Here is a 22217-nt window from a genome sequence, read left to right on the forward strand (position 1 = left end):
TTTTACTCAGCCCAAAACTTTCTTTTTTGGCCAGGTGTGGTGACTCTTGCCTGTAATCTTCTCACTTTGGGAGGCTGAGGTGGGAGGATTGAGGTCAAGAGTTTGAGGTCAGCCTGGGCAACATAGTGAGACTCTGTCTCTACAAAAATTTAAAAATTCAGCCAGGCATGAAAGCATGTGCTTGTAGTCCCAGTCACTCAGGAGGCTGAGGTGGGAGGACTGCTTGAGCCCAGAAGACTGAGGCTGCAGTGAACCATGATTACTCCACTGCACTCTAATCCAGCCTGGGTGACAGAGTGAGACCCTGCCATAAAAATAAAAAAATTTAAAAAAAAAAAAAAGCTTTTTTTTTTTTTTTTTTTGAGCTTGTTAACCACTGTGAAAGATGAATGAAATTCTAGGTTGCAGGGTTGCAGCTTTGATGATGGTGATAAGATATTCAGCTCATTTTTATTTCTTTGTTAACTGTAAGTCAGGGTTTCAGCATTGAATTCTTGGCAAATGTCATCTCACTTAATTCAAGCATATACACAAATAACTGCCTGACAAGGCAGAAAGTTACAATGGCCCTGAAAAGGTGAGGGGAATGCACTAAGACATTGGAAGAAGGTGAGGTAGTTCCTGCATGGGCATCAGGGAGGCTTTCATGGACGAAAGGCTCTAGCAGGAAAAATGAGATTAGTACATTGAAGAACACACATATGATTCAGAGGATGAGTGATGCACCAACACCATGCTTGATCTCTGAAATGGGTATTTAGCTTCCCAGAACCACTCACCCACTTCAGGTGGGATCATAGAACTGTACCTGGTTTCCACTCTTGCAGAGGGCATGAGGGCCCCTCCCTGGGCTCAACTCATTTGAGAAATTCAGGTCACAGACCTATAATTAGAAAGCTAAAAAATCCATTCTTTACCTGGGAAAACTGGGCAAAGCTGCGATCTGAAAACAAGGGCACATGTCCCAACAGCTCATGGCAGATGTCACTGAAAGACAGAAAGCACAGAGAGCTTGGAGGGGAGGAGGTTTAAGCCAAGCCAGACTCAGTCTTTCCATGTGAGGAATGGGTAGAAAGAATGGAAATAACTCTTTTAGGCTTATAATCTCTCTCCCAGGAATAACTGATATGCAGAGGTTGGGATCAGAAAAGGCAAGGTAAAAGATAAAAAGAAGAAAAGGAAGGAAAAATAAGAGACAGGTACAGGGCAGGGCACAGCAGCCAAGGGTCTTAGGAGTATGCCCAGTGGGGTACAGGGCAGAAGAGCTAATATTTCTGTGGACATGCTCCCATATACCTAAGCAAGCTATGAGTCATGAACACTTCTCATCCTGTCTTCTCCCTGGTATTGACTTCCCTGGGCAGATTCAATATGCTCAGCTATTCCACTGGGAACTAAAACAAAAACAGTGCTGCTCTTCTCTTAGTCTGGAGGTGGACAGCAGTGAGGGAAGAAAACCTACCTTTACTTAATATTTTATGTGCTATGTCCATTTGGAAAAGGTCTTTTTGGATTTGTAGCAATGAACTTTATGGGCAAGGAAAAATAATTTTGGATGTTCTACTGAATTTTTTATAAGTTGCATAAGTTTTATCAGACTAAGGGGATAACTAAACACCCAAGTAAGAAGCATAATGGCTGCCATTCTCTACCTCTACCCAATATACAATCTAGGCAAAGAAAGATAAGAGTAATCTAGATGTATACTTAGGAGGTATTGAGATAGCTTGGCTGCCACTTGTTCCTGTTCTCATTTGCAACTTCATAGCTTTGACTTTGGAACTTGATTGGGATCTCTCATTCTCACTGCCAAGGGAGTTCTGAGTTATTGGATCACAGGATGCCCAAATGTCTAATCAGTCTGGTCTATCTACTTGGATGGAGAAAATCTCCACAATAGATGAGTTGTTTTTAGTACTATCAGCAAACAGTCTAGACAACTAGTCCTATGGACCAGCCAGTAATGAACCCAAATCTCATTCTTGCAGCAGGAAAAGATGGTGCTCATTGTGCCTGGCAACTAGTAGCTGGAGGACAGTACTCACGGTTCGGGGGTGTACATGGGCTTGGATCCATGTCTGATGTACTGTGTGCAGTGGAAAACTCGGAAGGCCAGGCCACCCAAGAAATCCCGAGAGGAAAGCAGGCCAGCCACAGGTCGGAGGCGGAAACCAGTGCAAGCTGGGATGCAAAGAAGAAAGAAAACTCAAAGCTCTTCACCACTGAGCCAGAGGCACTAGGAGACCTTCAGGTAGTGGAGTAGCACACATAACTGCCCAGGGACATGGGCTTTGATGCTAGGCAAACTTGGCTTCAGATGTCTGCCTCGCTGCTTTCTAGCTAGGTGATCTGATCAAGTAAATTCACATTTCTGAGCCTCAGTTTCCTCATCTGCATAATGTAGACAGATACTTCTTAGAGATGTTTGAAGAATAAAAAGAGCTAATGAATATAAAGTACTTAGCACAGAGTCTAGCACATTGGAAACATGCGATAAATTTAGCTTTCATTACCATTTGTTAGGGTGGAACAATTATTCCCTACTTCTCCTGCTTCTAGAGTGAAAAGGGAATTTGTACCTCATTTCCCAGAAGGTAAGAGTATGGATAGAGTGCTTCCAGCTTCTGTCCTGCACCTCACACAGTCCACCCCATGAGTAGCAGTGACCTGTCTGACTGGAGCATTTGGGAAGAAAATATGAATATTATCAATTTAACTCTTTCTGTACTGCTCTTTCTCTTTTGATTGCTCACAGAGGACCTCATTCCAGTCTGCTCTTGGCCATGCAATGGACTGTGCTGCATGAATTGCCAGGTAAGTTTACCTAATTAAGGGGTAAAATATTAGCAAGTCCATTTGTGTGCACATCTATATCACATTCTCTAAATCGCTCAATTTTAAAGTTGACCTCTGATCACCATCTCTATGGTTCCTGTATCTGTCTCTCAATTTGTTCCAAACTTTAAAGGATAAGGACAATGACAGTGATAATGGTAATAATAGCTAACACTATATATTACCTACTGTATGTAAGACACTCTTTTAAACTACTTTATGTGTGCTACTAATCCCCACAATAGCCCTATGAAGTAGACACTCTTATTATGCCCACTTTACAGATGGGAAAGCTGAGACAGAGATAGGTTAAAGGTTTCATTCAAGGTCACAGCCATAGGTAGTCTAGCTTCAAAGTCTGTTCTCTTAATTACTATTATGTAGCTTCCCAACTGCTAGTATTACTGTTTTATTACTCTTATTATTGGCCATGGCAATGGGAGTAATTAGCTAAAGAAGTCTTTGAGATCTCCTTGCCTCTTGCCCCCTGTTCTCTGTGTCTTCAGGCTGAAGTACACTCTCCTTGGACCCTTACTCCACTCTTTATCTAAGAAGCAAAGACTTTCTAATGGAAGGGACCCAAAAGGTCATCTAGCTCACCCCCGATCTGTCCTGGCTACAACTTCCCTTCCTGCCAAGTAATTTCCCTGGCTCATTGTCCCCAGAGTGGCTCATCTCGGCACAGCTCTGATATATAGAAACTTTTGTAACCTGTAGTCTGTCTCCCTACTTTTGCTTATTCTACCTGGCACACAGTAGGTGTTCAATATGTGTTAGTTCATTGTTTTGTTTTTGCTAAATTAACATCCCCTTAGCAGAAAGAATAACACCTATTTCCCCTGAATATATACTGTATGGAGAGGCCTGCAACTCAATGTATTTACCTATTGAGCTACTCAGGTTTCAATTCAGTCCAAATTCACTGAATACCTGCTGTGTATGCAAGACTGTGCTGAGTGTTTTCATATGCAGCATCTTACTTCATTCTCGTAATTTCCCTATGGGAAAAGCTAAAGTGTTGATACAGTGTCCATTTGACAGATGACAAAACTGAGGCAGGTTTACTCAGCTGGAGGGTGTCAAAGGCAGGATTCATACCAGATGCACAGACTCAGAGCTCAGGGCTCTTGGCACCATCCCTAAAAATAGCACATTTCTTACACAAACACACACTCCTAACTCATAACACAGCAGGAGCTACAGGGAAAAAACAAAAAACAAAAAACTCAGTGAAACAGCTTGGGCTTTAAGTGTGAAAGAAAATACTTTTCAGGGACATGTACACAGCAAAATCCACAGCCTCAGGTATTTGATTGAATGAAAGTGGATAAACACAGTAGAGACTGGAGGGAAGGTAGAGCACAGTGAAACTGAGTTCTTCCTGGAGGAATCAACCTGCATGCATTTCTACAATCACATGCTTTCATACTCGCCTCCACATACGTCTTCCCCTTCCCTCTCCTCTGCTTCAATCCTCCCCCCACTTTCTGCAGGGTCATTGACCCTCATGTGGACTTACTCTGCAGAAATTGAGAAACGTCTTCCAGCTGGGGAATATTATCTTCACGGAAGCCACAGTACTTTTCAAGAAGTGGAAAAATGTGATTGTACTCATAGCAAGCATGGGTTTTATACAAGGACTTCAGAGTCTTGAACACTGTACCCCAGGTTTTCTTTTCTTCCTCTGTGTATTCCACTCGAGGGATGGGCTGCCCACTAGAATCCAGACAAAAATAGGTGTCTCAAGCAGGGCAAGGGCACAGCAGAATGCAGGTTAGGTTAGCAGAGGGAGTCAGAGGCCAGAACCTGTGAGCTGCCATCACTTGCTCCAGTGAATTTCATACATTATTTGAAAGAGAAAAATTACACATCTTGATACAGGAAAATTACTGTTTTGATTTCCCACATGAAATTGGCTAAGCAATGGTTAACCACTTTGATTAAGCAATGATACAGGCTGCATTGAGGATTTGCTCTCACATTCAGGAAATCACTTGGTTTTTCTACTCTTCCAATTCTCTAACTGCTTACCTAGGGTGGAAATTCACTTACCTGCACGGGCCAGTCAGGTATCACAAAGGTGTAAAGTTTCAGAAATAAGGCAATAAGGAGAATGGTGGCCAGCTGGTGAATGCATTGCCTTTCTAAACCCGGGCATCTAAGTCCAGTTAAAGCAAAATAGTGTATTTTTATGGTGTTAACTAAAGCAATTATACCAGTGAGCTGAACTGGATTTAATATGTAGGCCACGAATCTGAGATCCCCTTTGTTTGGTAGGCATGCACTTATTGGGTTTGATATTTCTTCTCCTGCGAAGTTATAAAGGTATTTAAATACAGGCTAAGTAAGATTCCACATTGTATACATATATCAAAACATCATGTTGTACACCATAAATATACACAATTTTTATTTGTCAATTAAAAAAACTAAATAAATAAATAAGTTCTAGATCAAGGATAATAAATATTGGAACAAAGGAGAGAAAATTTTATAAATCCATGCTAAGGTATAAAATGCCTTACACCTTCTCTACACTGAGCTTGTTCAAGTACATATGCCAGGCCCCACAGATTCTGAATCTCTTGGGGAAGGGAAGGCTCACGTATCTGGAGTCTAGTAAGCTCCCCAGGTGACTCTGATGCAAACTATAGTTTAAAAGTCATTCGTTGTAAAAGTCCTTTTGAAAACCACCTGGGAAGGAGCTGTGTTCTGAACAGCACAAACAGATGAAAACCAAACAAAGCCTGACTTCAAAGCAGTGACTCCTCCCTAGGCTGCAGGCCTGTTTCTCTAACAGGAACACAGAGTCTGGGACAAAGTGAGACTGTTTATCTCAGAATTATGGATCATGATTAGGCTCCAGATTAGGTCTTTCTTGCCCTTTCAGAATTGTACCTCATCCAAACGCATTAGAGCACAGTCTTCGTTATTGTCTACAGATGAGTGACAGGGATTAGGCAAAAAGATAGCATTTTGCTTAAGTATTGAAAGCCAGACAAATTCAGAAGGTCTTTTGGTAACCAGCAGTGATGGTGAAAAAAAAAAAAAAATCAGGTAAGCTCTTGCCCAAGAACGTGCCATTATCAAGACTAAGAACTGATACAGGAGACGAATAGACTTTGGAAACAGACAGAGACTGTTCAATCCTTGGCCCTGCCATTACCTAGCTGTATCGGCTCAGGCAATTCAGCAAAAATCTCTAAGCCTTAATCTGCAGCTGCTACATGGGCTAAACATAAGTAACTATTTAAATTTAAGTCTAATACTATGTATAAAGTACCTAGTATTAGTACTGACAAATCCTAACAATTGGATAATTGATCATTACCATTATTACTGATTCTAATTTTAAAAGAAAGGCATCTGTTATTCCTGGCACAAATTTCAAGAGATGGTAACATCCTGAGCACCAAGATGTTCTGCTGGTTGACACCTGCTGTTCTAGGGACTCAACATCTGTTCCCCATTCATCAGTAAAGCACCTTTCTGCCCTCTCAGTCTGTGAGGTTCGGGTGAGGAGAGACTCCATTCCTACCTTCAGAAGTGGGCATGTGACCAGGCTAAGCAAATTGAAATCCCTCATTCCCCTGCATTGTGCCTGGCTGACAGATGGGCCTATGTCCTAATCAGAGTCAGTGGACTCAATGCTAGAACTGTGGTTGACCTTGTTGGAAATAGACAGGACCTCTAACTGAGTTGAGGTATCAGCCTAGAGGTGCTAGGTTCCCTCTCCAAGAGAAATGAGGCCAAAGTCTGAAAGCAAGGCCAAAGCAAAGGACACTAGAGTCAGAGAGGCAAATAATGAGACACTAAATCCTGGACCTGCCTGAGCCTAAACGACCCCCCTTAAACTCTTCATTTATAGTATCCAGTAGAGCTTTCCTTTATGTTTGAGTTGTTTTGCAGCTGAAAAATATAAGCTCCTATGATCCATTTTATCTATTCCTAGATAAAACTTAAAAGCCCAACCTCCACTCCAGTAATATAATCAAAACCTGCTGTAGCAGTCTTCCATATGGTTCTAGACACAATTCCTGGCTCTGCCTCCAATTCACCATTTTGAATCTTTACTCTTATATGGTCTCTTGGATTAATTCATTCATTCAACAAATGTTAATTGAGCACTGTGACAAAACAGTCAATTACCCCTGCCCTCATGAAGTCCACATTTCCAGTAGAGGGAGACAGAAAGCCAACACAACTCCGTTAGATGGTGAGAAATGCTACAGAGAAAAAAAGGACAAAGGTATAAAGAGTTTCAGAATGGGTTTTCACTTTTACATAGGGTGTAGAGAGGGGCATGGCTGAGAAGGTGACATCTAAATGAAAACCTGAGGAGATGAAGCCTTGGTGCTTCACTCTGGAGTCTTCCATTTAGCTTGAACATAACTATTTGAGATTCTGATTCCGCTTTTCTGCAGGTTAATCTGGTTAGCACCAGTCCCTGAAGTCTAAAGCAGTGAGAGCTGTATCCCCTTCATGCAGGTATTGGGGCTGCTCATCCCAAGCTTGATAGCAGTGGCTCAGCACTCCCTGCTTTCCTGGGAAAAGCAGGAGAATCTCAATTCTAACTCTGCTGCTTCCTAACTGAGTGAGACCTTGGTCAATTGTTAAAAAGCAAATCACAAACGAAAGCACAAAAATGTTAAAAATGTGACACTAAACAGACCATGTAAAGGACACAGGTTGACAAAATGAGGGTAGAAACAGAAAGGTAGAGTGTTGCCTTGTTTGACCTCAGTTGGAGATATACACCTCAGTAGAATCAAATTTTTTCTCCTGCTCTGTGCAAGTCTGGGAATGACTGTGAAAGTGTACAGTGAGTATCAATTTTGGGGTCACAAATACACTTAAGTAGGCAAATTCACAAAGTAGAATCTGAAAAGAAAAAAAAAAAAAAAAGGATGAACTATATCAGACCCTGAAGTAAGACTGTTTACTATTTTGAGACTAATAGACTCTAGTAAGACTAGAGACTATTTTGAAGAAGAAAGACATAGTAAAAACAGCATCAAAAGCTTAAATGACATGAGATAAAGTAAGATCTGAAATAGGCTTTGAATTTTTTAAAAGGCGAACCCTTAACTAGCTACACGACCTTTGGCACATCAGTTAATCATCTGGGATTCATCTATAAAACGTGAGAAATTGACTAAAAAATTTTAATGTACTTCTGAGAGTCCAGCCATCTATAGATGATTTTCAATAACCAATGTAAATGATTAACATGCAGGATTGTGAGGTGATTCACCAATTTCACTCTTCTTCATAAGGTTTCACATTTCTATGAGAAGGAGGTTGAGGAGGATCTGTCTTCGCTCTCCCCAAGTCCCAGCAACCCAGAAGTAAGTGAATGTACTTTCTAAGCACCTCCTCCTTGATTATATGAAGTGCAGTTTCTAGACTCTAGGAGTCCCCAGACACTCAGAAGAGTGGCTAAAAATACCCTTAGAATTCAACAAACCTGAGTTTAAAACCTGATTATGTCACATACTAGCTACATGATGTTGGCAACTTACTGAACCTTTGTAAGCTTTGATTTCCCCATCTGAAAAATGAGAAGTTATTATTATTAAGGCTAAACAAAATGATATATACAAAGCATGTACCAAAGCCCCCAGACACATAGCAAGAAGATAACAAGTATGATCTGTTATTGCTGACTATCTGAAGGACTCTTGCCTGCACCTGCTTTGATGGTGTCCACCTGACTGTGCTGGGGCAAAGGTGGGGTCAGGAGAGGGAGGTCACCATCTTCTGTGAATCCTGCTCAGCAGGATCCAAGGCCCAGATGGGCTTAGATCTGACCAAAGACAGCACATTTTTTAATCCTTCCACTACCAAAAGTCATTCAGAAAAAAACTTTCCCTCTCTTTTTCTGGAGGTTTTTCCATGTTGAAAGTAACTTTGTATTCAGTATAGAAAGGCCCATCATCTTCTCCATCTCCCTGAGATTCTATCAAAGCTGTCAAAGTACTATGCCATGAGCATTCTGGACAACTTTTACGTTTCTTCTTGTGTATGTCTTTTCTTAATCCCTTAACTCAATAACGGCACTTGTCAAAACACTGTTTCCCATGGTGGCATTTCTGTAGTTCCTTAAGACTCAAAAGAGCAAAGCTGTTGTCTTCTCAAACATGTTTGATACTTGCATTTTCTTTTGGCTAAAATAGGGTAGGAGAGGAACACAGAACCTCAGACAGAAAAAAAACAAAACAAAACAAAATCCTAAAATTGTCCTTCACAGCTGGGTCAGACCAGATAAAAGTAGAAAGCTGAAGTTTGGCTGGCCTGAAATCTTGAATGATTCATTATTTCAGTAAAGCAGCCAGCTCCTTCTTGAATGTAAATGATTCTCTTTCCTTCTTCCCTGTTTAATGTGCAGAAGACCGGAGGCTGTTTTATTCAGGACTGAGGCCTTTTCTAATTACTGCAGACACCACTGAGTAATTAGACAACAAAGCTTGGGAGAGAGCAGGGCCCCAGCACAGTGGGTAATTTTGTTTTGTCTAGCAGCAATCGTTTTTTATCGTATGTTATTAAAGGGAGGGTTTAAACACACCCCCACACACATACACGCACGCACGTGAACACATGCACACACAGAAGGCAGGACTCTTCAAGCTGGTATTTTCCATTCTCAACTGGATGAGGGCAAGGGAGAAACAGGCTAGGGGTGTGTTTTTCTCTCTTCCCTGCAACAAGCAAGGCAGACTTACTGGCGGTAATTGTAGGCAGTGTCAGCAAACTGCTTCCGTCTTGCACGGTACACAGGATCTTTAAAACCCTAGGAGAAAAGAGACACCTGATTTTCAAGGCTTCATAGAAAGAGGTCTGGTACCTTTGTGAATGCTTTGAACGGGGGCTCTTGAGCCATGACAGTGCATGTCTCCTTCCCTTGTTTATACCCTAAAACTAAAGTCTTGGTTAAACTTAGGATAAGCTCTCCTGCCAGATATTGTGAGTGACACCTGGTTAGTAACTCCTTCGATTTAGCATGAGCCTCCTTGCTGTGGATTCCAATGTGCATGCTCCGTTCTTAAAGAAACCTCATCTACAGCATATCTGACTGACACACTTGCTAAATTAGGCAAAGTTCATAGGATGGATGTCTATGATGAAGATATACAATATCCATTTAATTCCTGATTGAGGTATGTGTCTAGCTCTACCTTTTAATTTCTTGATAGAAAAAGGTACTTGCTTATTGCTCTTGCAATTTTTAAAAATACGATTTATTAAATATATACTATGTGCCCATCTGTGAGTACTAGGAACTGATTTTACATATAATTCTCATAACAAACTTGCAAGTTCCACGAGTATGATTATCCTGTTCTTTCCAGAATAAATGGTGGTTCGGAGAAGTGGAGCCATAGTGGAGGTGAGGCTGGGATTTAGATCACCATCAGTAATTGTCAGCCTTTACAACCTGGCAGGGGCCTAGCTAACTGAGAGTCTGTCTCAGGACCTAAAAAGGATGATAATGGCTTCTCCTCTCAAGCTGACTCACAGGCAGCCTTTTCCCAGTGATTTGTAAGCTCATTTCTTTTCACTCATTTCTGAGTGAAAAGAGGCTAAGTGTGTCTTTGAGTGTTTGGGGTGGAAGTGGGATTCCAACTGATTGAAAGACAATTTTCCAAAAAAAGTTGATTGCAGTCTAAATTTCAGTAAGACAAGAGACTGATGTCATTGCTGTAGAACTCTGCTGTGGTTCTTCCAAGCCTTTCCCAGTAAGCCATGCCATCCACCACTTTAGCTCACAATTTCTCTGCTCCACTGTCCCTCCAAACCAAGGCAGTAGTGAATTCAAAACAAAAGCTTATATCACAGAGTGTAATGTTTAAAGGAGCTTTTAAAAAGAGAAATATTCCCTGATTTTTAGATATTGTTTTTTGTTTTGGTTGCTTGATTGGTTGAATTTTTATTTTGGCAGAGTTTCTCTCTCTCTCTCTCTCTCTGATATATATATCTATATATATATCTCTCTCTCTATATATATATATATATATCAGGGCCTACCAGTAATTGTAAAGACACAGAGGGCAATGTAATATAATGTAATTTCTTCTGAGAATCTGCAGCATTGATTTTGGCACACAGAAAAAACTACAGACACTTGTTGGAAGAAAGGAAGAAAGGAAGGGAGGGAGGAAAGGAGTTAATTAGTTTATTTCCTGGAATATATTTTGAAAAATAGAAATATCCAAATGTTTCACACTTGAAAAGTGAAGTAAAACTACTACACATTTTTTTTCACTCCAAAGCTAAATCCCAGATAAATAATGTGATTACTCTGTTTAGAAAAGATTTTATGACGCGGTTATTACAAAGTATAACTCTTCCTTTCCCTAGAGCACTGAATGGTTTTTAATCATTAATTACAGATTAGAAAGCTTAGGAATCTGAGGACTTAAAACTACTGTTGTGCCTCATTTCTACTGGGTGAAGATAAGTTGGTTTGAGATGATGTGGTTAAAAAAAAAAAAAAAAACAAAAACAAAAAAAACTGGGCAGCATGATTTACTTTCCAAGCATCAATAACACACCATTTTAGAAACCTGTCTACTGGACCAATCAAAGAACATTTATTTGTCCACATCTCCATACTTGGGGCTCAAAATAAAAATGTAATATTGGTCAGTCATTAAGGTTTGATTGTTACAGTCATTCTCACTTGCCATTCTTATTGAAGAGTTAGTAATGAATAGCCTTCTTCAGGCCCTAAGGATAATAGGTAGACTTCTGACCCTGTAAGGCACCTTGGAGAAAGGTCCATTTCTATATTTTGGTGTTGAATTGAAGAATATAAAGCCCATGGAGCCATTTGCCTAAAGGCCCTAAACTACAGAACTAGCACCTCCATTTGGATTTTGTGGCCCTGCCTAGGCTGGCAAGCTGAGATTTGAGCACTGAAGTAGGACGCCAGGAAGAAAAGAGAATTCCTTCAATCCATGGATTTCCACTTCATCATGCTGCTTCTAAGAATGAGATGTCCATGAACAATTCTTACCCCCATTTGCCTTTATTGTTTATCTTTCATGTACCTTGCCTAGGTGGTTTAAAGATTTTCCACTTGAGAAAATAAAAGCTAATGTAATACTGTATATCCAGTTGATATTATCAATTATGTCATATATCAATTAGGTCAGAGGAAATACGTAAGTATATAAATGAAATGACTAAAGAAATACACCAAACTCTAACAAATGTTACCTCCAGGTAGTGGGAAAACTAAGTAACACTAACAGTTGTATTCTTGAAAACTATTTATGCTTTTCAAGTTTTCTAATGTGAGAATGGGTTTCTTTTAGAATAAGAAAAAAAGAAAATAGTATTAAATATCCATCTCAAATCATTTTAGTGAAGTAGCAGGAGATTCACATGAGAATGTGAGAATGGGTTTCTTTTAGAATAAGAAATAAAGAAAATAGTATCAACATCCATCTCAAATCATGTTAGTGAAGTAGTAGGAGATTCACACACTGGTATACAGGAACACACACACAGATAATGCACTATACAGATCTTCCATGTGGGAAGGCTTCTAACTATGACCCTTTCTAGCTCCTGGTTTTTAAGAAGTTCATTATCAGCCTGCAAGGGGCCCCCACCAACCAGGTTGCAAGGAGTTTTGCTTTCTCAGTTACCAGTGGTCAGACATCTCTGTGGCCTGAAGCCCAGCCTCTTGGGGATTTGGCCTCGCATCCCTTGGGCTACCAGATGATCACAGGGCCTCTGTAGCTGTCCATGTGGAGTACATTCTGAATCAAATCACAGTTGGTGATGACTGATCACCCTGTCTCAATTTAGACTAATAGCAGCAATTTCAGTAGCACTGCATGTAATTTATTTATAATCACCCTGTCTCAATTAAACTAATAGCAGCAATTTTGGTTGCACTGCATGTAACCAAATATGTTTTGACAGGAAAATATATTGTTGGTGAAGGAGTGGTGAAGGGGAGGGAGAGGGGATAGGAAAAGACGGGAGAAAGTCGAGAGAGTTCTACAGGACTCAAGTCATGACATCAACTGGAGTCTGCATGTATTGAGAGGTATAATTTGTGTGTGTGTCGGTTTAGCGGAGAGGGTAACTACATATACGGAAAAGTCTTGAGTACTCTTGTAGACAGATATTTATTCCATCATTTCCTAATATCACAGTTAAGGTTAAACCTCAGAAGTGCTCTCTTTAGGCTAGTGAGAACACGGGTTTTAAAGTCCGAAAAGCTGTGTTGGAATACTAATTCATTTATTCACTAGGAGCATGGCCTGGGGGCGGCCAGGTTATCTCTCAGCCTTAGTTTCCTCAGCAGTAAAATGAGACTGTCAATCCTACCTGCTTCACAGTGTTGTATAGTTTAAGTCAGGTAATGTCAGCAGCACATTAAGTAAAATTCGGAGCACATCGTAGGCGCTCAAAGAATGATGCATTTGTGCAAAATGGCAGGAAATCCAAAGACAGAGAAGTCTGGCTCAGAACATAAAAAAGATACACTCTGGAATGGGTCAGTGATCCCCACCAGCCACATGGGGCTTTTACATCTACAGAATTCTTACCTTGCTGTGTATATTGGCTAGGCCAATAACAAGAGGCATTTTGCATTTTCCATAACGTTTCATGACAACTGGGGGAAGGATGGAACACAGAAGACAAAAGGTTCAAACTAACTGGCATTTATTAAGTAGCTGCCATTCCCATTCTAGAGACACTGGTCAAGGAGGACTTGCAAACAGTAGACTAGGGGACTACCGACCATTCCTAATTCCTTCGCTCACCCTACAACTGGCCAAGAAGCCTATTTTGGAAAAATGTATGTACCTAGTTGCCCAAGCCCATAAGCTAGGAGTTATTGTTTTACTTCCCCCTTCTCTCTTCCTTCACATCCAGCAACCAATTTCTGCCCATTCTACCATTCAAACATCTGAGTCTGTCCTTCCGACTTCATTCTTACTGCTGCACCTGCATTCGACCACCACCATTTCTTGCCTGACTATTGTAGCTGCTGTGTAAGTGGCCTCTCACCCCCGCCACTTCAGCCCAAATTAGATTTATAAAGTGCAGGTCTGGTGAGGCCACTCGCCTCCTCAAAAGTCCTTCAATGGCTTCTCATTGCTATTAGACTATTGTCCAAAATATTTAGCACGGTCCACAAGGCTTTACATGATCCAGCTCTATGTGTCCAGCCCTGTGCTGACTCACTTTGGCCTTCCTAGGATGCTCCAGAGTGGGACCCTCTTCCCCACTTGTTTAGACCAATAAGTCACTACCTGTTCTTTCTGTCTTCCTGGATTTTTCCAAAATTTATTGGTTTCCCTCAGTGTGCTGTATATTTCTCTTTTCAGGTGATCTCACGTGTTAATAATGATTAAACTCAGGAAACTCTCTTACATATCACTGGATTTTCGGGGCATAGCACATTCAGCATACCCCCAAGCAGAAGCTGTTGAAAAAATTATGCAAAACAGGCTGGGTGCGGTGGTTCATTCCTGTAATCCCAGCACTTTGGGAGGCCAAGGTGGGCAGATCACCTGAGGTCAGGAGTTCGAGACAAGCCTGGCTAACATAGTGAAATCCCGTCTCTACTGAAAATACAAAATTAGCTAGGCGTGGTGGCACATGCCTGTAATCTCAGCTACTCGGGAGGCTGAGGCAGGAGAACTGATTGAACCTGGGAGGCAGAGGTTGCAGTGAGCCAAGATCGCGCCATCGCACTCCAGCCTGGGTGACAAGAGCAAAACTCCGTCTCAAAAAATATATATATGCAAAACCTAGGAAAAAGGGCAAACAAATTACTATGTGCCTTTTAAATGTCATATGAGATCATTGTCTCACAAGCTCACTCTGTGCTCTAAGGGGACATATATTTACTACTTATAAAGTTACAACCACTTCAAAGTAGATACTGGCTTCCTAGAAGACCAGTAAGTTGCAAAATATTCATTTGATGATCAAATTGTAAGTTGTTTCTGTCTAGTAGAAACGATAAGACACATGATTATGGCTTTATTGCCTTATGGAACATTAATCACTTGTGCATCCATCTTTGTGATCTTATTCTGGCTTTCTATTTTCCAATGACCACTTGTACTTTGGTCTCTTGTATCTTTTCTGCACTATCTTTGTCATCTTGCTGGTTCCCTCAATAATGAGCTACATGGATCTTTGACAGGTGTTCACCATATACCTGCATGACAGTTATGTTTTTAACTTTTTGCAAATTATGCTTGGATAGAGCAACTTACTAAGAATGCAACAAGTCTTTGATGACTCAACTAGCTGACTGACTCTTAGAATTAACTCTGATGGGGTCTCAGGTGGAGAAAACTAGGTGGGCAAAAGGAAAAGAAAAGGAGAAAAGTATTGAAAAACGTAGTCTTGTCCTTGGACAATTTGCTGGAGAACAAATTTCCTACGGGAGAGCAGGAAAACTTGATGTCCACACCTTGAAAGATTAAAAAGCAGTTTCAGGCCTGGCGCGGTGGCTCATGCCCATAATCCCAGCACTTTGGGAGGCCGAGGCAAGCGGATTATCTGAGGACAGGAGTTTGAGACCAGTCTGGCCAACATGATGAAACCCCATCTTTACTAAAAATACAAAAATTAGCTGGATGTGGTGGCACAGACCTGTAATCCTAGCTATGCGGGAGGCTGAGGCAGGAGAATCACTTGAACCCAGGAGGTGGAGGTTGCAGTGAACTGAGATCGCACCATTGTACTCCAGCCTGGGCAGCAAGAGTGAAATTCCATAAAACAAACAAACAAACAAACAAAAACAGTTTCAAAGACTTGGGTCAAGAAGTAGAAATATACACAGAAGGATAGTTGTGTTGGCTGATATTTTCTTCACTAAGAAGCCCCCGCTATTGCAGATCTGTAGCCTAGACTCCAGTGCATCCGCCAGGTAAACTGGAATAGGTACCTCTGGAGTTGGGGTCTATGTGGCAGAGGCTGCTAGTGCTCCTCAAGATCTGTCCTCTCTCCTTTGTTCAGAGAACATTGCTAAACTATTTTCCCCCATCTCCTTTGCAGTTAGTAATGGGCATGTGACTGAGCTCTACTCAATGGAATTTGATTGAAGGGATGTGAGTCATCTCCAGACATGGCCCATGAAAACTTCCCAGAAGCAATTCTCACTCTTTCTTCTCCCATCCACTGGCAGAATGAGTGGGCTCCAAGGAGTTGAAGGAGGGTACAGCCATCGGTGGAAGGAGCCTTGGTTCTGAAAGACCGTGTGGAGCAGTTTCCTTACTGACCCACATTGGAAGTGAACTTTTATTGGGTTAGCCATGGAGATCTGGGGATTGTTTGCCAAGCAGTTAGCTTGCTCTGGTTGCTGGAGGGCTAGACTCAGATATTCCTCTTTCTAGAAGGCCTCCCTAACCATTCCAGTCCACAGTGACCTTAGAAATGATAGCACATGCTATCTGACTCACGAAACCTGGCATTTATGCACTTTTTAAAGTTATTATTTGACTAATTATTATCCAAACTGTATTCCATGGAAAACTACCACTCAAGATAATGTTGCTAGGCATTTCATTAAAAAGAGTTCCATGGGTAAATACGTTTAAGGAAACATTACATTGACTGGGTTTCATTTTTGCAGGACTTTCCAAAGTTTCTGATGAGATCATGGAATTTGCATATTTGAAGCAGGGTTATAGAATACAGAGTTTCTCTCTTTGATCATGGGATATTTTTCATAAACTATAGTTTGGGAAACATGCATATGGCCCTTTCACTTGCATAGAGTATCTTGTGCCTCCCATGAGGTTATAAGTCATGAAGAAGTAAACTTACTGTGATCTGATACTCTATACCCAAAGCATAAAGCACAATGTGATAGTTGCCATCTCTGAGATAGTAACAGAGTAACAGTGTGAAAAACTTAAGCCTGGGAAGAGACAGGAAGAAGGCTTTAGGGAGGCAACATATGTGATTTAGACCTTAGATGAATAGAGGTTTTCAAGTGGGGAAAGAACAGGTAGGTTGACAAGAGAAAACTTCTTAGGTAAAGGGAACAACATGGACAGAAAGGGGAGTACATTTTGGAAATGGAAATTAAGTAGAACCGGTTAGATTCTGCCTGTCAAGTTTACAGTTGCTATTCCAGCTCCCTCCTGCACTGCTTTGAGAACAATCAACACCCCTTCTCCCTGTACTGTACAACTGCAGTCCCCTGGGAGGCAGGGATCATGTCTTATCCGTCACTTCAACCCCCTGTCTTTTATATGGCCTGAGACATAGTTCACGTACAGGTGATGCTACATGGCCCTCTCCCTCTGAGATTTCTCATCTGAAAATGAGGTGTACAGCCCTCGTAGGGCGGTGATAATATTCAAACTTAAAAAGGAATGCCAAGCATTTAGCATTGTGCCTGGCACATAGACCATGCTGAAGAAGCATTAGCTCCTAATATCATTAGCTAAATAAAAGCTTGTGGAAAAAAGCAAGCAAGGTGGGAAAGGGGAAAGGAAGGAGACTGGGAAAGAAGGGGAAAGGAGGCAAGATGGTCACTGGGGAATCTCGCTTTCCTATTTCATTTTCTCACTTAGCTAAAACTGAAAGGCAGAGGCCGTTTTCCCTCTATCTTGGAAACAATCCTTCCTTTACTTCATTTTTCAAAGCAGGACCTGATGAGAGATATTGGGTCACACATCCATGCATACTGCCAAGGGCCGGGTTCAGGGACAAAGAGATTACACAGGATGCAACGGGACAGAGAGAACAGAGGGTCCTTTGGAGAAGAACACCCGCTGCCTGTGCCACTCCTTGTGCTGGTTTCTGTTTGCAGTCACACACTGAGGCCAGGCATGTGGGCCCCGGGGTCTCTGGGAAAGCACGCTGGAGGGTTTGCTTTGTCCTTGGCCCACCTCCCTGGGATCTGATGAGAAACCAAAGGAACAGAGAGAGCCTGGCGCCTCGTCTTCAGGGAACTGTGTACCTGATATGTTGTATTTTTACAATAAAATTCATAACATTGAGAGGGCAGGGAGTCAAAGACGTGGCTTTTAAAGCCCAATGAATTCCAGAGACTTTTAAAGCCAGTGCCAGCAGCTTTGGAGGGGACATGAGGATACAGAGAGAAAAATGTCAATCTCTTTGTATTGGCGTCTTCCACTGCCCCAAATGAAAAGGGAGTGAGACCAATGGGAAAAATGCCGGTTTGGGGCAGGAAGACAGGAGTTTGGTAAGAGGAGAACGCCCTGCTGGACAGACCCCTTGGATGGGGTCAGAGGTGAACAGATAGCTTTTCTGAGAACCGGTATCTTTGGAGATGCTTTGCGGACAGAGTTGATGGCTAAGAGGCCCCAGACAGAGACCTGTTGAATGGGTACACAAAGCAGAGTCCCACGTGAGCAACCTTGGCACCCCAGGGCTCCTGGGAGTAGGCTACATAGTATACAGGAGGATGGAATGGGGGCCAAAAGTCCCCACATTTACCTTTAGTTTTCGGAGAGGGAGAGTATTTAAGTAATATATACTAAGAGCCTTAAATGTAATTCCTATCCTTAGTTTAAATATAACTTAGTTTAATTTCACAGCTAATATTCAAGGAAGCCATTGGAAGTTCACATGAACATGCACAGGCGAGACTCAAACTTCCTATACGTTTGCAATTGGGTGCTGGTTAGTAAGTTGTGGCATGTATACACACACACACACACATAATTGTGTGCATATATATATATATATATATATATATATATATTTAGAGAGAGAGAGAGAGAGACAGAGAGAAAGGAGGAAGGATGGAGGCACACCCAAATATTAATATTGATTTATTGATTATTTTAGAATAGTGTGATAATGGGTGATTTTTTTTTCTCTTTTGAAGTCTGGGAGATGGGAGGAAATTCACCTTTGTTTCTGTTTATATATGCTTTCTCATTATTTAAAAAATGCAGAATAGGCCAGAGAGAAAAACAGAAATAACTAAAATTATGGTTGCTTTTCATTTTCCTCCTCATGTTCTTCTGTGTTTTCAAGCCCACTATAATGGGTTTTACAATTTGAATTAGAAGAAGCATCAATCATTCATATTTCAAAAGGCCAGCCTGCCCCTGAAATCGTTCGCCTTTGGCCTCTGTAAAAGAGCCTGGATTTCTGCCACTAGCCAGGCCTTTGTCTCCAGGCACCATGAGCTCTCAGGATTCACAGTATAGCACAGGGCCTTAGAAAAGTCATCAGGCTCCTCAGGCCTCACTAGTTCTGTAAGATGGAAGCATCTGCTTTGCCTCCTGAAAAAGGCCTTTGCGAACATCCTTTGCTGATTGTAAAGACCCACATAAATGTGAGGAGAAAACAGATTCCTGTGGAAGTGTAGACGCTTCCTCTGGGTTCTGCTAAACCTTCACCAATGTAAATGGCTGCAAGTCATTTAAAGATTAAGGAGTCATTTGCCTGGCAGAGAATAAAGGGCAGGCAACAGGACGGTGGCCCTTCCCACCAAAGGAGGCTGTGAGACCTGGCCCCGAGCCACCGCAGCCTGGGCTGTTCCTTCCCAGACCCTCTGCCCCAGAGTAGAGGGAACGATGAAATTTCCCCTACCCAGTCCTCTACTCAAAAACCATTAAAGGATCTGCCTCCATGGCCTCAAGGCACAGGCCCAGTCCATGTTCCTCTTTCTGGTCCATCAGACCTTTTACAATCTGATCCCAACCCACTGCCCCAACCGCATCTCTCATTCTCATACTTAATGCACCAACCAGTCATTCCTACAATATTGTGGATGCTTCCAGGACTCTTGGTATCTCATACACTGTTCTTTCAGCCATAAGCCCTCTCTGTTCCTTATCTGACCAACATTTCCCACTCAGTTTTTAAGATCCAGTTTCAATGTCGCCACTCCCCCCTGCCCCCTGCAGTTGGCAGAGTTGTTAGTACAGGTTGCTGTTTACCAAGCACTTGATTTAAACCTCCATAGATGTACACAGGCAGAAGCAATGATGATTTGCATCTATGTGTGTGTGTGTGCACACACAGATCTAGTATATAGAGACAATAGTTTCTGGACAGTGATTTATATTTGCTCCTACAATAATAATGACCATGATAATGATGATGACAATAATGTCTTGCTAATTTTTCCCAGCCCTCGTGTAAATAGGAACACAATAAGTGTTTGTCGAACAAGTGAACAAGCACATTGCTCCAAGTGGAGGAGGTAGGAGGAGGGGAGGGAAGTGGAGGAGAGGCACTGAAAGAATCTCAACCTATGGGCCATGGACTCACAGGGTGGTCAGCATCCAGTTCCGCTCCATAGCTGAGAATCTGATTGGCAAATCTGTCCAGTTCTTGAATGGTTCTTGGAAACCAGGGCACTGAAACACAGAGAAGGCAAAGTCCTGAGTGCAGATTGGCAGGACATGGCCAAAGGCCTCGCTGAGATCAGAAGTGGGGATCCCAGTCAATGGTGATGGCAAGTGGGCTGGCTTCCAGATAACCCCCAAATTACTATCATTCAAAAGTTAAACTCCGTTTTCCTTAGAAACCAGTTTTAACACCCATTCCCAAATACATTATCTTTCATGGAGATGTTCTCTGAATTATCTCAAAATTCATCTCCCTCCCACCCGTCATGGTAGTTTTCTTTGATGGTTTTCTTTAGTAGCAGAATTTTTTTTTCCCCTCTGTCACCCAGGCTGGAGTACAGTGGCACGTGATCTCAGCTCACTGCAACCTCTGCCTCCTGGGTTCAAGCTACTCTCCTGCCTCAGTCTCCCGAATAGCTGGGATTACAGGTGCACGCCACCATGCCTGGTTAATTTTTATAGTTTTGGTAGAGGCAGAGTTTCACCATGTTGGCTGGGCTGGTCTCGAACTTTTGACCTCAGGTGACCCCTCCCCTTGGACTTCCAAAGTGCTGGGATTACAGGCATGAGCCACTGTGTCCGGCCATTCGCAGCAGAATATTACATATAGGCCCAAAATATAAATTATATAAAACCAGACTGTTCTACTGTAAACAAGTTCATGAGATCCCATCTTCCCATTATGTGTTTCCCTCCCAAAGGCCCCAGGCACTGCAGCAAAATCTTTTGATTGCAAAGCCAGTTAGAAAGCCACTGTGACGCAGAGCGAAGGGAGTCAGGTAGTTGGGATCTGAAGATGCCTTGCAGCACCTAAAGGATTTCAGACTTGCTTCTGAGCCAGTGTAGTGGGGAAGGGGTTGGGCTTGAGTAGGGTGAACTACAACACCTGGGTCTTGCAGAGAGAGGGGCCCAGGGAGAAGGGCAGGTGGCAGCACCGACGTCCCTGTAGGTTACAGGAAACAAGACACATTGCAGGTGAAAATTTCCCAGGAATGAACAGAGACAAGGGCATTTTGGACTGTAAGTTTCATGAGGGCAGAAACCATGGGTACTTTGTTGTACCAGGCATAAAGAGAAAAAGAAGGAGGGAAGGAAGAGGGAAGAGAGGGAGGGAAGAAAAGGATAGAAAGGAGGGAGAAAAGATAAGGAAGGAAGGAAGAAAGGGAGGGAAGAAAGGAGGGAAGGAAGGAACTAATGGATTCACCCTGGTTATGTTAACATTTAAGGTATTGACAGCAGTAACCACCATCCGGAGTGCCTGCTTTGGTACAGTTGCTATTTCTGAGGTACCTCCAAAATAAGGAAGGCATGATAACCCCTCTTGCGCAGGTAAGAAACTGAGGCTCTAAAATTTTAAATAGCTGGTTTAAGATCACACCAGGAGTAAGAAAATGGTAGATTCAAAAAGAATCCAGAGAGCCAAAATAGATGTGGTGGGAACCCTGAAGTGAGCACAAGGCTTCCAAACTTCCCCTGAAATGAGGTTGAGGGGAAGATGCTGAACTTCCAATCAGCATCCGGTCTGGCTTAGAACCCGGGCTCCATCTGCCTACTTATCTTCTCTGTGTCTCAGTTCCTCCTCCGGGAGGAGGAGGAATAAAACAGCTGGGATACACAACTATAGGAAGAACCGCAAATGTGTTTTTGAAGCCTTCCCATGTGCCAGGCACTTCTGGTGTAGCATTTCTGGTGGAGTAGCTCTTTGAATCTGAGGACTGCTGTGGGCAGTGATGAGAAAACAGGCAAAGGGCGCCGCTCAGCGTCTGGCACATAAAACACGACTTTCCATCTGATACCCATTATTCATGATTCTGACCTACTTAGATGGGACAGGAAAGAGCATGCGTGCCATCTAGTGGCCAATCTGGGGAAATTCCATCCATGATCTAAACAGGAGCCTCAGGAGGAGCAGCAGCTGCATTCCAGCAAAACAAGGAGAGCTGATTCCAGCAGTTCATCAAGGTCCATTTAGACCCTGGTTTCTGCAGAGCTGAGGAGCCTAGGCTCTCTACCACCCATGTTAGCAATAAAACCAAAACAGAATGGTGTTCTAAATAT

At 42.2% G+C, this 22217-nt stretch overlaps 1 protein-coding gene across 2 annotated transcripts in view; it reads right to left on the reverse strand.

The window, feature by feature from the left end:
- Nucleotides 1-22217, reverse strand: part of PAH (phenylalanine hydroxylase) — a 74738-nt gene that overhangs the window by 13639 nt on the left and 38882 nt on the right. For both annotated transcript variants that reach the window (XM_021922819.2, XM_021922820.2), the window contains exons 4-8: nucleotides 20080-20168; nucleotides 9558-9625; nucleotides 4355-4551; nucleotides 2046-2181; nucleotides 918-987 (exon numbers count right to left, since the gene is read on the reverse strand). In XM_021922819.2, the coding sequence (XP_021778511.2) occupies nucleotides 918-987; nucleotides 2046-2181; nucleotides 4355-4551; nucleotides 9558-9625; nucleotides 20080-20168 (560 nt within the window). The remainder of the gene's footprint in view (nucleotides 1-917; nucleotides 988-2045; nucleotides 2182-4354; nucleotides 4552-9557; nucleotides 9626-20079; nucleotides 20169-22217) is intronic.

Source organism: Papio anubis, chromosome 9 (genome assembly GCF_008728515.1).
Source record: "Papio anubis isolate 15944 chromosome 9, Panubis1.0, whole genome shotgun sequence".
Taxonomy (NCBI): Eukaryota; Metazoa; Chordata; class Mammalia; order Primates; family Cercopithecidae; genus Papio; species Papio anubis.